The sequence below is a fragment of the Protopterus annectens genome, chromosome 2.part0 (assembly GCF_019279795.1).
Source record: "Protopterus annectens isolate FY-2018-M chromosome 2.part0, PAN1.0, whole genome shotgun sequence".
In the NCBI taxonomy this organism is placed as follows: Eukaryota; Metazoa; Chordata; order Ceratodontiformes; family Protopteridae; genus Protopterus; species Protopterus annectens.
Window position 1 is genome coordinate 1568538337 of NC_056728.1, and position 16906 is coordinate 1568555242.

The 16906-nt window shown below is 39.2% G+C and overlaps 1 protein-coding gene across 6 annotated transcripts in view; it reads right to left on the bottom strand.

Moving 5' to 3' along the window:
- Positions 1-16906, bottom strand: part of ADAD1 (adenosine deaminase domain containing 1) — a 2301686-nt gene that overhangs the window by 1313608 nt on the left and 971172 nt on the right. For all 6 annotated transcript variants that reach the window (XM_044061675.1, XM_044061674.1, XM_044061678.1 and 3 more), the window contains one exon: positions 2771-2839. In XM_044061675.1, coding sequence (XP_043917610.1) covers positions 2771-2839 — 69 coding nt within the window. The remainder of the gene's footprint in view (positions 1-2770; positions 2840-16906) is intronic.

Genomic DNA, 16906 nt, shown 5'->3' on the forward strand with positions numbered 1-16906 from the left:
ATAAAGAATTTATGAATAAAAATGTATCAAATGTATGCAATAAACAACACCATCTACTGGTGAAAATAAAAAACATTCTTAAACTATAAGTGTACCTTTCCAATGTTTTCCTAAGTTGTGATATGGATAATAATAATGGAAGCCGTAACTAGTGCTTAAACCTTAAAATATATATTGTGAGCAAATATAGTGTTAATAATTGTTAAAATGTTTAAGATAGTATTATATAAAATCAATAATATAAATATTATAAATATAAATACAAAAATTGTTTAAAGTGTAAATGACGTATATATATATATATATATATATATATATATATATATATATATATATTAATTATATATTTTATAATTTAGCAGCCCTTAATTTCAAAACGGGCTTTACAGATACCATGTCATTAAGGCCAGGGGGATGATTGGAGTCTAAAACCAATTGCCAGTACAATTCCCTATATTCTAAACAGGTCTCCCAAAGACCAACCCTAGGGTCTGTTGGTACTACCTCAATAACAAAGAACTTAAAGTTAGCTTTCTCACAGGTGAAAGTATGTTTAAATAAAGCATTGTTGTCATTCTTTTTCCTCATATCATAACCATGTTCATAAATTCTTTGTTTTAACCGTCTCTCAGTTTTGCCTATATAAAATGAATCACGAGGCACATAAGGCTAAATATACCATAAGGCTTCCATTATTATTAACACGCGTGTATATGTATGGTATATTTTCAGTATTTAACACAATATTTTAAACGCATCACAATTTAACTTAAGTTTTAATTGTTTTTGTATTTTCACTGGATGTCAACATTTTAAATTTCTATTTAAACAGTCTGATGAAGTGATGCGACGAAAACATTAGGATATTCTATACTACGTTAATGTTCTTTGGTTTGCTGTGTGATTTATCAATGTTTGTTCGTGGACTTGTGGAATAAATTATCTTCTGGGACTGGCTATCTGGCTCGTACCTTTTTTTTTGGTTTATTTCAGGATAACTAAACATGCGTCCACAATAGTTTAATGGAAAATCATACAGACGCTTAATAGTGCGTTGGTTAAATCTAGCACAAAACCGACAACCTGAAACGTTATGGTCAGGGCCTAATCAAGGAATACAGTAAGAATGAAAGTCTTTATGAGGTATTTGCATTTCACAAGAAATACAATTATTAACTTTTTCTGACATCGGTCTGGAGCAAAAAAAATGTTTCCCCAATGGGGTACTTAGCTTTAATGAAGACTTCGGGACTGAAATTCGAACACAAAAATCTCAGGAGTCGGCTGACCGGCACTTGCAAACTGCTTCTGCTTCGGGCACCGCGTGGCAAGAAAGACTGAAGAAAATGGCGCCAGCTGCATCTTTTACACCCCTGACGACCTGACGTCAGGGAAGGGGCGACAGCAACCGACGCAGGACCCAATATTTTGGAATTCAGGCCGAATGAGGGCAACCTGCCAGCAGAATTACCCAAATGTAATGACTGCAACAGTGAAACACGAAGAACATCTGTACTTCTACGTATACTAGAGTGTCTCATACCTGCTTTATGGACCTTTGCAGGCATAAATTCAGTACTGATTTTGTATTACAGGACATTTCAAATAAATTATTAAAAAAAATAAGCAATGTACTTTGTAGTGTCAAAGACAGAACAAATTTGAAAATGGTTGGTAATGGAATCATTATAGACATAGGTAGAATCTTGTATTTGCAAAGATAAGTCTCCCAATACAAATCTTAATAGGATCCTAGTGATCTCATTGATGTAACATTTTTTAATCCTTATTACTGCCATCAGACATGTTCCAGAGACCCTGCTCGATCTTTCACCCCTCCTCCTTAATCAACGCCTCGTCAACAGGGAAATCTGTAGCGTATGCAGTCTGGGAAATGTGCCAAGGGGAGTTACGTGCATCTCACAATAGCACCATCTTAACAGCTGAAGAGAGATTTCTGAATGCTCACCCACATATTACCCATTTCGCAGTGTGTACTGCATAAGCACACGTCTCTGATCCAGTAGCATTGGCCTCCACCGGTTGTTGGTCCTTGACTGTAAACCCTAGCTCCAGGGCATACCAGGTGTTAAAAATGCTACATAGCTGTGTAAGCCTGGCTGGCTCCATCAATATAACATACTGTCAGCAGAAAATTCTAACATGGAAATACTGTTCAAAGGAAGGTTACAAAGGTAAGATGTTATATAGCTGGGCAACAGTACACTGAGGAAAAGCTGAAAACTTTCAAAGTGCAAACACAAATCATAGGAAATTGTGCCAGTGGCATTTTCTTAGCAGACAAAGTAAATGAACTATATCATAAATCATTTCAAATTACTCTTAAAATTTAATAAAACAGGCACACATGGAAGCACTTTTAACAAGTGTGCCCAATTAAGTGAAAGATTTTTTATGCAAATTGTCACACTTTAAAAACTAAGCATTTTTGTTACTTCAATAAAGAATGTGCAGAAAGAAAATGCCATATAATGTATGCTTGGAGATAATCATCACTGAAACTCTGCTGACACAGATGCTGAAAAATGTCTGAAACTGAAGGCACTGTAACTGGCATAAAGTCGGAGAAACTAAATGAACTGAAAAAGAACAGCAGGATGCTAGAACTTGGTTGTGCTCCATTAACAACTACAAACAGAATAACTAAATGTGATAAACCATACCATTTCACACAATCAAAATATTTTTTTCCACAACTCAAACCGATGCAAATAATAAAAGTAGATTTGAAAAGGAAAAAAAGACTTACCACTAGGTACTTTAGAAATGTAATTTTTCTCAGGAATTATGTTCGATTCAACAGGCAACAAAGGAGGCCCTAAGGATAAGCCCACAATATTAATACTCTGAGCAATGAGACACACAAATATTTAACTAAATCATGAATTAGACTTTTAACTACCTTAATAATTGCCCTCAGCAATTCAGGAATCAGTCTCTAAGGTTTAGGAAAATAATGAAGGGATTCCAAAAGAAATACAACTAACATCTTACTTCCTCTGAGGGCTTCAGCATACTAATTGGCAAACTACAATGATGTAGTCTCAGAATGGAACACTGCTCACTCTCAGTAACATTCATCCTACCGGATACTATTGGAAAACTACAATAATGTTGTCCCACATATGTGCTCCAAATGAACAAACTATCTTTCAACAGCCTCAAAAAACATACTTATGTTACCCACACACACACACACACACACACACACTGTACTCTTAACCTACATCCAAAAGCTGTAAGTTTTAGCAATTTATCAGCTTCACCTACAACACCAAAACAAAGAGTCGTCATATAGAGTTGTTAAAAAGAGGATGCAAGTTATTAAGGGTACTGTGGATGATGCACAACAGAGAAGAAACTGGTCAGAATTTATGAGGGCTGACAGCAACAATAATTTAGAAACAGGCTCCAAGAACCACATTCAAGTCTTCACATTTTCAGTAAGTTCAGCTGGGCGAGAATCTCACTCATAGCAGAAGTTAAGAGTAGAAAAATTGGCTCTGCTGCAGTCATATTTGACACTCACGGTTGCCAGACAAAAGCAGACAGCTCTTCTGACCCGAGTGCCAGAAGTGTTAAGTACATCCTCCCCCACCCCAGTACCAGGACAGCCCAGCACAAACCTTGTCTGCAGGGGACATTTTAAGCCATGCCACATTCATTTTTTTTAACCAGACACCCACCAAGAAATATGCCAATATTTATCAGAAAGAGATTAGGGCAATAATTGAGACAGGACCCTCTTCCCCTTAAAAGTGATACCCCAAACGCTACTTCATGCTAGAATTCTGGTTCCTGGAAGGGCGGTCTATCTACAGGTGATTACACCCATATTTATGCGATAAATCAATACATTCAAACAAACAAAAATAGTGACCTCTCCAATTCACTCTGAGAACCCAAAAGGCAGATAAAACTGACAAGAACCTACAGTGGTCTCCTTTTTTGAAACGGAGCAGGTCAGAGAATGGTACCGAGTGATGAGATGGTAAAGGCACGTGGCAGTTCCAGCTACATCAGTGATCCCCTGGTCAAACATCACCTGTTATAATCAGGTCATTACAAAGCTACACAATGTTCATAAAGACAATTACTGTTGCATTTATATTCCATATGATGGTTAAGTATCACACAAAATGCTGAGGGCCAGTCTCCAGACCTAAGTAGAAAAGGCTAGAGGATTCCTTTCAGCACTCCAAGGGAGATGATGTTACATCACTTCTTTTAGCAGTACTGCTGCAAACCTTGTTCTGCTCCTAGACCGATACCAGTATGTGCTGCTAGAGAAATGTACAATTGGAGGGTCCAGGTGGCTGCCTCTAAAATGAACTGTTCTGAGACTTTCTTAAATAAGGCAGATGCAGAGTTACTGCCCCGGCTGAATGATCTCTGACCATAGCACATAGGATTTTCTCATGATTATCGTAACAGAAGGAAATGAATTCAGCCAGCCAAATGAACAGAGTCTGTTTTGATGCTGGTCTATACTGCATTTTTTTGGGGGGGGGGGGCAGGCTTTTTACCCCCCCCCCCAATGTCAGTCCATTATAGTCTCCCTCAGGCCAAATAATTCAAAGGACTCGTTTCTCTTCATAGGAATGAGGGTAGACTCACAGGGGCTGTCATTTAGATGGCCATTAGAGGCAGTTCACATTTTTTTTTCTAATTTTCATCTCTGGACCAAACCAAACCAAACCAAACTGCATACACTTGACTAAGCAACAGGGAGACGCATGCAAACAGCCATCCACTTGGGACAACCTCCAACTGGCTCTGCCTCTCCCCTTGAAACATAAGCTGTAGTTCTCCAGGCCACTAACAGGGAAATCATGCCGCCCAAGGACACAAGAACCACTCTCACCCCTCCCAGGAGTGGCAACCAGACAATGCCTTTTCATGCCTCCCTCTTCCTGCCTGGCTCTTCAATGCCGGGGCTGAGAATCAATGCATTAAGGGCTTCAACCTAACTTACTTCAAATACCCCAACACTGTTTATAAGCAGGGTGGTTAATGACTTTGCAGGTTTTAGTGTGGTTTTGACAGAATGACAGTGATACTGGAATGCCCATATGCAGCAAGCACACTTAAGAACACTGCAGTTCTGTGGTGGGGCAGCAAGTCCCATGGTGGACTTTATTCTGTCCCTCTCTTTACATAAAAGTAGTGGAGGAGAAGACTGACTAGAGGCTGGGGGCAGGGTTTTCTACTGCACACCCTGTGGGGTGGTTAAGTTTTGCAAAGGCTTCTTCTCTCTTTGTCACACTGCCAGGCTGTGAAGGAGACAAATAGTTAACATGAGACAAACTGATAACCTCGGGTCCTGCTGGTGTAGTATACCAGCTGCCTGTATATATTCACAGTATGTATAATATTTGTATTTGTATGGGCTATGCTGAACTGCAAAAGGGATGGCTGACCGTTCTGAAACCACTTCAGGCATGAAGAAGGGGTTAGTTTTGACTAAGTGAGAGAAATATCTTATCCATATTCTGCAGAATCAATGGAATGCTGGGTGAGCCAGCATCCATCCATTGGCTGTTGCACCAAGCTGAGAATAATCCATTTCTCTAAGTAAGACTTTCTTATGATGGACTACTTAGTTTCTTGGATGATAACCACCTGAAGGATAATCATATGCTTCTGGGGCACTAAACCAAAATCCTACAAGTTCTTAGCTTAAGGACCCTGAGGCAGGGTGCATGAGGGTCACTTTCTGCTGAGTTAGGAGACTCACCTCTGAGTGTGGTTCACAAGTTATCCTTGGAAATGTGGCGATGTCTTGGCCAGAAGAGGGCTACTAGTAAGAAGGCTAACCCATTTCCTTTACTTCAGGTTAAAACTTTCCAAATAAAGACAAAGGTGGAAAAGTTACAAGCAGGCCTTAACCCAAGGTTATTTAGAAGGTAACCGTCAATCTGGGTCAGCATTCTCTCACTTGAACATTATCTTGAAGAAAAACTCTTGTCTAGCTTCCATACACGGTGAATACTCAAGTTCCTTCTGAAGTGAAGTGCTAGGAAATTCTAACTGCTTGGACTGTACACTGTCAGATTATTTTATTTATCTTTGTTTACTGGGAAAATCCTACCAGGTAATATCTATTTTCAGTGGAGGCCCTGGGAGAAAAGCTCCATTTGCTTACACTGCATTATACTAGAAGTTCCACTTAAACACAGTAGTTATGTTATAAATGTATAAACATGTATGTTTAACATATATGAATTGTGTGTATGATGATCTTTCACATCTCATCTGTAGGAAGAATAGGACTATGTGCCTCCTTGCTTATCAATATTGTCTGTGATCAGCATAAGCACACCACAGGGGAAATGGGAAGAAGGCATTGAGGCCATACATAATTCCCATAAGCTACTTAATATTTGTGCATCTCTTTTGTGCTTCTTGATAAAGTTCCTTAAGCCTTCAGGTGTCCCAATGTACTACCCACCCCCCAACTGTGATCAATTCCTGGAAGTGTTCTGATGGAAAAATGGAGAGACATGGGTCAAGGGTAACTTTACGGACTTGGTACTGTTATAGCAGCAAAGTCTCCTCAGAAGGTAATAGATTTGAATGTGTGATCTTGCATGAAGTACAACCAGAAATGAAGATAATGAATTCAGCACCTTGAGCAAGGACCCAGCTCTTAGGAACAGTTTATTTGAAATGTGTAGAAAGAACTAATTCAAAAATGCCATTCCGTCACGAGGGAGGGTACTCTCACTGTGTCCAGGACAGTGCTCCAAAAGTGATTTTGAAGTTGAGATGCACAGAAGATCAGTTGCAAAAGATTCTAAGACAGTACAGTTTTGTAAATAAACTTACCTGAACAGTAGATGTTCAAATGATCACTGCTGCAGTAACCCTAAGCTATATGGTTTATATCCTGCACAGGATATACCAGCCAGGCCTTCAGGGCACCAAACTGGTAGTCATCTTGTGCTGAGCTAACTAAAAAGATTGGTTTGGGTTCCAAGCCCTTAAGAGCTTTCATGCCAACTGAGACAGGGAAGCTAAGCCCTGAGAGGGCACTGATAGGAAAACGAAAAACACATGTCCACACCCTGGATGCATAAAGAAACACAGAAGAAAACAAGAAGATGGAGGGAGGGGAGAACTACTGCAGCAGTGATCTTTTGAATATTGACAGTTATAGTAAGTTTACTTACACAACTGTATTATGTTCTTCATATTAATCACTGCAGCAGTAGTCTTGGCTATATGGGAAGATTACCATAGCTTAAACAACGGGGAGATGGTTGGACAGGGCTCCTAGAGTCCACTGGGAATGGTCCTAGCAAAGTCTGTGCTACACCTGGAAAAGGAATCTAGTTTATAGTTCTTTGCAAAAGTATGTATAGAGGACAAAGCTGATTCTTATTTATTTATATGTATTTATTTCACATTTGTTAACTGGGTTGGTCCAGCTGAGCACAGGTCCATTTTCAATGGAGAAAAGTTCCAGCAAAATGTACAAATTATTCAATTTTCATAAAACAGTTATACAATCATTACAAAGTTGAGTAACAGAAAAAAAAAGTAAGTATAAGACACAGTAACATTTTTAATCTATTTACAGTATATACAAGGAGGACTTGTAACAAATAATACAGGAGAAAGATTCTTATATGTTAGGCATAAATTAATGAGAATATACCATCATCTGAATTTGTTTCAGAAGTAAGAGGTGTCATATGCTTAAGGCATAAACTGCAAGAGGGTGATTCTAGGATGTGAAGAGAGCAGTAGATTATTCTAGAAATCTTCTAGAGTCTACCACTTTCCAGGCAGGCTACAGATGAAGTCAAAGCTCTAGAAGAATGTACACTGACGCTGCCTGGAATAGGTTTGTTGTGGAAATAACATGAGGCAACCATTTGAAAATAGTCTACTTTGATACAGATCTTCACTTACTGTCTTCACAAGAAATGAACTGATCAAAGTTTTGAAATACTTTGTTCTGTTAAGACAGTACCAGAGTTGTACGAGAACAGGTTGGCCCACAGTAAGTTTGGAACTCAAAGACAACTTTCTTGCAGAGATCAGAGCAAGCGGTAAAACCATTTTTCATGTTAAGAACTTCAGGGCAAACAGATGAGCTGGTTCAAATGGAGCAAGTGTTAGCTTCTCTAACATGAAAGTAAGATTCCAAATTGAGGCCACCGGTTTTCCTGGAAGCTTCTTATGTACCAACCCTTTCAGAAACATTTGCACTTCAGAATGCATTGAAAGAGGGAGATGCATGGACAGACGTGCTGAAATGGCCAACAAATGAACCCTGATAGAAGACTAAAACAGACAACAGGTTAGTAAGTTAGACAAATATTGTAAAATCAGAGAAAGACTAGACCTGAACGGGTACTGGTCATTTTGTGGGAACCATCCAAACTAAACAGTAAAAAGGCAACACAGATAAACCATTCAGTAAAATCTGCAATAAAAACCCAGCCAAGTCAGAGTTTTCACTGTGTGAAACCTTACACCACCTGTAGTGGAGGTCCATTAGATATGTCCAAATTACCCCTTAAGGACATCAAGTGCTTCGGGTACATGGCTTCTTAATGTCCATGACCTGATCTTTTTAAGACTTTATGGCTAAAGTCAGGAGAATAAAGCCAAACCACACTAGCTGTAGGCATCCATGTTTCGTCCTTTTTACCGTTCTCAACAGCACGGCATAAGTGCATATTTTTGCTGTACTTTAAAAACACATGGTCTTTAAACCCTGCTAATGCCATAAAGATCAAGGTGCCTGCAAAATATCACAACTAAAATCCAAACCAAGGGGTAAAAAGGACACACAGACAAACTATTCAGTACAATCTGCCAGGAAAAAAAAAAACAGCCAAACTAGAGTTTTCACTGTGTTACTCCTTAAACCTCCTGTAGTGGAGGCCCATGGGATATATACAAATTATCGCTTAAGGACATTAAATGTTTCAGGTGGTTGGGTTTTTCTTGCAGCATTTTCGAATAGCAGATTTTCTGCCTCCATAAATACATGCTGCACATACCTAAAACGTGTTACGACCATATAGTCCAGCAGTCAAGTACAGTTGTTTGGGATTGGGGTGCAAACACCCCTGGTTCTTGTGCGAATAAATCCAGTCTGTGAGGAAACTTGTGGCAATTGCCTCTAGCCATTTCTAAAAGAAAGGAGGACCACTGCTGCCTTGGCCAGAAGTGAGTCACCACAACAATCTTGGGGTTTCCTTCTGAATCTTCAGATGTGCGCTGGATATCAGTGGAAAAGCATAAAGGAACATTCCTGTCCATGGAAAACAAAATGCATCTGCCTTTCAGGCCTTTTTGCATAGAGCCCTGGAATAAAATTTTGCCAGTTGACTGTTTAGAGAGGAGGCAGAATGGTTTACCTGAGGAATATCCCACAGATGGATCAAATCTTGGAAACCCCCCTGAACTAGCTTCCATTGATAAAGGTCTGCCAGACAAGTCTGCTCTGATAAAATGTAAGGTGCCTACAGAGGAGATTGTGATGTAAAGCTATATTCCACACAAAGATGTCTAGTCTGCTTAGGTGGTAATATCTAGTTCTGATTGTTTAAGTACTACATTACTGTGGTTTCGTCTTTAACTGTCTGAAGAAGTCCCATGAATCAAAGATGATTCAGAGAGTTGACAGCTTTTATAAGAGCTAGCATCTCTTTTACATTTATGTGCGATGGTCTGTCTTTTCAGACCAAGAGACCTTGCAATTTTATACCCCTTGACACTGCTTTCTAAACAAAGCCCAGGACATCTGTTGTGATTGTTTTGGTCAGAAGGGGAGACCTGGATTCAGTGATAACTATATGTCCCCTCACCAAGTGATTTCTCTTTTTACAAATTCCAGAACTGGAATTTAAAAAGATAATGGATATTAGGTGCTGGGACCAAAGAGACTTCAGATCCCATTGCTCCTTTCTCAAGTGGAGTCTTGCAAAAGGTAGCATGATGTAGTATGGATGCCATGAGACCCAGAATCATGAGGTATTCCTCAAAGTGACAGAAGTCCCAACGGACCCCTGGAATAAATCTAAATTTAAATATATTTTTCCCTGTGGAAGTAAAGGTATCCAGCAGGCACCCCAGAAACATAATCCTTTGTGATGAATTTAAAAAAGACATCTGAATCTTCTCTTGAAATCCCAGTCCATGTAGAAGATCTCTTAACTGGGAGATTCCTAACACTTTGAAAAAGACTCTGCAAAGATAAGTAGGTCTTCTAAATACAGAAAATGTGGATACCCTGTAACTTTCCAATGGGCTATGAAGGGAGCAGATACTTTGCGAACACCCTTGAAAGAAAGGACAGCCCAAAGGGGAAGACAGAGAACAGAAAGTAATCCATAGACAAAACTTAAACGCCAGAAATCTGGATGAATAGGAATTTGATTATATGCATCTTTTAAATATATGGTTACTAAAAAAAAACTCAAATGAGAAAGGAGGAGTAACAGGTTGTAAAGTGAAAGCATTTTGAGGAAGAACATCCTCAATTCTTTTTAACTCGCAAGCCATATCAGATGTCAGTCTCCACAAGCTATCATTTTTTGGAGCTAGGACACTCCTTGAATAATATCCCAGTCACCTTTCTACTCAGGACAGGATTGGCCTGTTTTAGATGGTCTGCTGGAATGCAGTATGCCCCATAAAGGATGAAACACTACAATTTATATACTGTCCCTTGATTTTTAAAATGCCCAAACCCAAATGGTCAAAGGTCAGGAAGAGGTATTTCCTTTTGAAGCAGAAGACTTTCCCACCAGAATGTCTGTGAAGACAGACGAGATGGGGAAGGCAGCTACTGCTCAGGCATAATTCCCTCACGAGGAGATCCACCACCACTTCTTGCACTCAGGGACTGCTACCTCTGCTAGAGCATCTCTACTTTGTTTTATCTCCACCACAACACTCATACTTTTGCTAAACATCTGCTGAAATATGTTGGAATGTGTGGTGGGGTGGTTGTTTGAATAAACAGACGATATTGTTTCTCTCCTCCTTTTTCTTGAACATTTCTTGGGAAGACAGTGAAACAGAAGTATGGCATTTAGGAGCTGGTACTTTATAACCTCAAGAGAGGGACAAACGCTTAACTGGGCATGTCTCCAGACAAATGTACCATAAGTCACTGCCTTGAAAAAGGTATACAGCACATCCCACCCACATTTTATGGAAAGTTTTCCCACCTTGCTTGCTGTAATGTTGACTGTAGTGATCCCCTCTCATTCTACACCTCCTGAGCCACAGCCTCAATTTACTTCAGTATACTGACCTTGTATCTGGACATACGAGACTGGCAATTTACTGTCCCAAGCTTGAGACAAGGCAAGACAGGAATCAGATACTCCAGATAGTGTCAGTGCTGGAGCCAAATAGTCTTAAGAAAGCACTGAGATTTCCTCATGTGGAGTCTGACAAAGGGAACCATGGGAATGTTGGATGCCATGTACCTCAAAGCTCAACAAAATTCCTTTGCAGAAAAGACTGGAAGAGGAAGAAGATACTAAAAATAAGGACCTTGGGATATACCTCTCAACCTCTAGATGGGAGAATGAGGGACAAACAACCTTAAAACCAGGGGCAATCAGGGACAACTAATTAGTATAACATATGCATAATCAACATGAGTATTAATGTACATTCCAACATATGTTCAATTACAAAGACAGTGCTGTAATTGAGAACATTTTTTTTTATTAAAAAGAATGTTATCGAAACACACAGTTACATATGCACACAAGTTCACAATACAAACATACAATTTTTTTCAGATTTTATGAAATGTAAGCAATACACCCCTCCCCCTACTCACACCCCAACAGTTCCATTTTTATGAAAATATAAGCTTTTTTGCAGAAGACAAATATCTAACATAGAAGCAATACACACATGGCAATTTAAATTCAGTAATCCACCCTACACAGACTACTGAATACAGGACTACCCATGTCATTTCTCCATGGTCAGACACAGAATGTCCGAGTAAAACTGTTATTCAACTTTATCATCTTGGCAAGGAAAGTCACCTTCTGCAACTGATGCTGTGGAATTCTAAATAAAGCCAAAATAATGGAGGGGCAAAGGACCAGACTCTTGACAGAACAGACTATTATCAGCATGCATGTTCTTAAAGATATGAACTGTGGTACTTCATTAGTGACTACAATGCTGGCATCAACAACATAAATACCATTATTTGCCACATAAAAAAGAAAATACAATTTTTCTAAAGAGACTCTGGACAAAGCCCAACATAATGGGAAGGAGGGCAAATATAATACCACAATATCAGGGACAGCTTAAAATATTGCTTTCATAAACAAAGACAGTTGACAAAATAACATGTTTTGCATTAGGAACAAGCTTTGAAAGTTTACAGAACAGATTTTGCATTAGCATCAACATAGTATACATCCACATAATACTAAGCTCAGTAATTGGACATAGTGCTGTATGGATATATAGATACATTTCAACTGCTAGACACTCATTCCCAGAGGCTCTGTCTTTCATGAAAAACAGATCTGACTAACTTTATATTAAAATTAAACTGCAGCTAACATCTTATCTCGGTCTTCTTTAGCAAGATACAGTTTAGTGCCTTAAAGACACATTTTCTGTATCTGACTGCTGCTTGCAGCAAAACAAAAAACCCTCCTCACCTGGAAAATGGTGCTTGCTCACTGCTGATCTTGTCAACAAAGACCAGGACTGCACCCTGTACTATTAATGAACAGATGCAGCTCCTAAATGCTTTATCCCATGCAATGGTTCCCTCAAATTATCTATGACATAATCCCAGTTATAGATTCAATGATTGTCACTAGGTCAACAACCCAGGGGGACCTTTATAAGTCTAGTCAAGTTTTCCTGAAAGAATAAGAACATCTTATGTGCAAACAGGACACAGAGCTAGGCATTTATAAGCTATCTCTGTCTATAAGGAACATCGTTGCCAGGCCCAGTGTTAATTCCATATTCGCCATCCACTGGTCTAGGTTGCGCTTAAATTGGGTAACAGACAAACTCAGCTTCACATGCATGGGAAGCCTGTTCCCTAGGAAGGGCAGTCTCTGGGACACTTACCTGTATTTTCAGCATGTCCTGTTTAAGTCAAAGACAAAGTTCGGATCCTTAGACCTTGTATTTCTGTTACTGTTTGAATTATTTATATGCAGGAGATTCATCAAGTGTGGGGTCTGCAAATGCCTTGTAAGCCAACATAGATCACCTCTCAACAATCTACAGCAGCCTGAACAGAGGGGGAAGGGCTTTAAGGTGTTCTGCATCAGGCAGGTTTGTTACACCTTTTATTCTTTTTGTACGGAACCTTGGAGGTTTGTCTAGTTGCTGCATTATTCTTATTAGGGGTAATATATAATTATTAAACATGGGATGGGTAAGGCCAATCTATAACAAAACTGGACAGGCTATTTTGAGCAAAAAAAAAAAAAATGGAAACTGGCTAGGCTTAAAATGGCCCACAAGGGCATCTAACCTAGTATTTAGCTATGAACTTATAAAAACTAAGCAGCACACAGACACACACACACAGACACACACACACAGACACAGACACAGACACAGACACAGACACACACAGACACACACACACAGACACAGACACACACACACAGACACACACACACACACACACACACACACACACACACACACACACACACACACACACACACACACACACACACACACACAAAATAATCCTTAAATTCTGTGGGTGGCTCCAACTACCTCAGTCCTCCTGCAAGCAAATAATTTGTCCAGGCATTCTATACAACAAACCCTGCTGCTCCCAAACTCCTTCCTTCTTCCAGTGATGATTATTGCAAGCAACAGAGACACTCCCTGTCTGGTGTACCCAAATCATCTTTTTTTGGCTCAGGGCTCTCAAGGCTGGAAAGAAGTGGTCACAAGTCTGAAAATGCACATCGCCAGTGTGAAAAAATAGTAGAACAGACTGCTTTTCCTACAACAGTTAATACTCAGTCTAAGCAGACCTAAAAGAAGAAAACATGCTTCGCAGGTTCACTGCTGTAAATTCACCAATCTAGAGGTACTAAACAGAACTTGCAACAAGCAGTAAGCACACGAACAGGAAGCCGGCTGGTAGCATGCTAATTAGGTGCAGTAAAGTGACAATATGATTGGCTAAATTGGCATATCAAAACAGGTCCCCCTGCACGAAAGGCAATTGCACAACTAATACTGTAAAATCAAAAAAACCAAAAGATGAGCCAGCAAACCGTGAGACTGTAAAAAATATTTATTCAATGAAAAAGCAAACCGGTTTCGGCTGGTATACACCACAGCCTTCCTCAGTGTAACTGGTATACATTGAAAGTAATCTTTTATAGAAGTAATTGAATTGAATCAAACCTGTGATTGGGTAATCAAAATTGTTCATTTAAACCAGGTGGGAACAGACCCCCCTATTTTAACAATCCACCTTTTTTCTTTAGAATCAAGAATGGAATGCCATCCTGCTTTGTTGGATTCATTTCCTTTAATAATGTCAGTGACCATAAAAGTAAACTTGGCAGATGGATGTTTTATGGAGTGTTTGAATAAAGCACTACTACTTGTTTTTTTGTTTCTCATATCAATAGTGTGTTCAGAAATTCTCAGTCTGAATGGACGTGAGGTTTGACCTATGTAAAAGGCACCATAGCTACATGTAAGCTAAACAGATCAGCCATTCGCTGCTGCAATTGGCAAAGAAATTAATGTCGTAGACTGTGCCACAGTTCTTGCTTGTGAATTGTTCAAACTTAAAAACATTGTTGCAATGGGTGCAATGACCACATGGGTAACAACCTGTGAGCACCTCACCCGTTAGTGTAGTTTGAACATCTTACATAAGAGGAGGCTAGATGTGAGCGTCTATAATGGACGAAATGAAAAGTAGCATCTGTCTGGTAAAACATTATTTAGGTTGTGATCACTTTGTAGAATATTCCAGTGTCTTTGTATACTGTTGATTAATAAATCGGAATTCCTACCTTAAGTAGTCACTAACCTGATGGGTGATGATCTCTGCTGCTCGTGTTGTTTATATTCCAAAAGTTCTTCCCTATTAAGTGTATTCGCCCAATTGCTGGCCTGTAAGACATGTCCCATCTGATATCCCCAATCCCTAAATATGCGAGTCAGATCATGTCTGTATCGCTGAAAAGTGGAATCATGAGAACAAATAAGTCTCATTCTGATGTACTGGGATTTGGGGATATTTCTTGTTATATGGGGTGGATGAAAGCTGGATGCATGGAGGAGGGCATTGTACTGGATATACTACCAGAAAACTTCACTAAATAATATATGATCTAATTTCCTAGAAATAGAAACATCAAGAAACGTGACTGTATTTGGATCAAAGTTAACCATGAAGTGTAAACCCCATTTGTTTCCATTTAAATATTCGATGAATTCAAACAAATATTCTGCATTGGACCTCCATACTATCCAGTAATCATCCAAATAACGTCTCCATATGTCAGTTTCTGTTAGATATAAATTGTGACCTGCATTGTAAATAAGCTGTTCCTCAGTAAAGGCCATAAAAAGGTCAGCATAAATTGGGGCAAAGGATGCCCCCATAGCTGTACCCTTAGTTTGCCAGTAACAGGTATCTTGATAGAAAAAGACATTGCTGTTTAGGACATGCTCTGTCAGGCCTAGTAAAAATAAATTAAATGCTGGCTGATACAAATTTGATTTATTCAACCAGTATGCAAGGGCCTCTAAACCAGCATCATGAGGGATATTAGTATAGAGGGCACTAGCATCTAGGGTACACATCAACCATTCAGGTTCAAGTTGGGAATCCGAGATGATTTTGAGAAACTCAGTAGTATCCTGTATGTGTGACCTGACCCATCTCAATAAAGGTTTAAGTTGCTGGGTAAGAAATAGTGACAATGGTTCAGTAATAGAGCCTCTTCCGGACACTACTGGTCTTCCAGGTGGATTGACAGGGTCCTTGTGTATTTTAGGCAAAAAATAAATGTATTGGCTCATAGGATCTTTAACAGTAAGATGTTGCATAACTTTATCATTAATGATGCCATTTTGCTTGGCTGACAAAAGGAATTCATCTATCTGTTTTTTAAACTTAAAGGTGGGATCCAAAGACATCTCCAAATAATATCGCCTATCCTGAAGTTGTCTTTTGGCTTCAGCATCGTATTGGAGCCAATTCATTACCACTACGGCCCCACCTTTATCAGCAGAAAGAATAACAATATCCTTGTTGTTTTGTAATTCAGATAGTGCTTCCCTTTCGATCTTTGAGAGGTTGTTCCGTTTGTAAGTCAACTCACCCTTATGATAATGTAAATCTTTGAGAACACTACTTTGAAACTGATGAACTATCGGATTCATGGGCAGCATGTAACTGGATTTATGATAGGTGAATTCTCTATCCACACCCAAATCAGTAGAGTCCTCAAAATGCAAACTAAGGTTAGTAAGTCTACAAAATGCCATAACAACTTGTGCCAAAAAATCTTCAGTAACCAAAAAGCCAGGAATAAAATGTAAACCTTTATTCAAAGGTTCAATTTGTGTGGTGGTCAAAATAACATCAGATATATTCAAAACATTGTCACTTGGGGTTATTTTTGAATTATCAGTTTCAGAAGACCATCTATGTTGTTTATTTCTGGCATGTTTTCTGCCTGCTCTCTTATATTTGGGCCTAAAGGGGCTGAACTATACCCTCTTCGGGGAGGGTGAATCTGGTGTGTGCTGCATGTCTGTATCCGTATATGAGGACAAGTCATCGGTAGATGACCCTGTATCAATAGGTCGCTTTTTCAAAATAGACCTTGGTCGTTTTCTTTTGTGAGTTTGAGTTTGT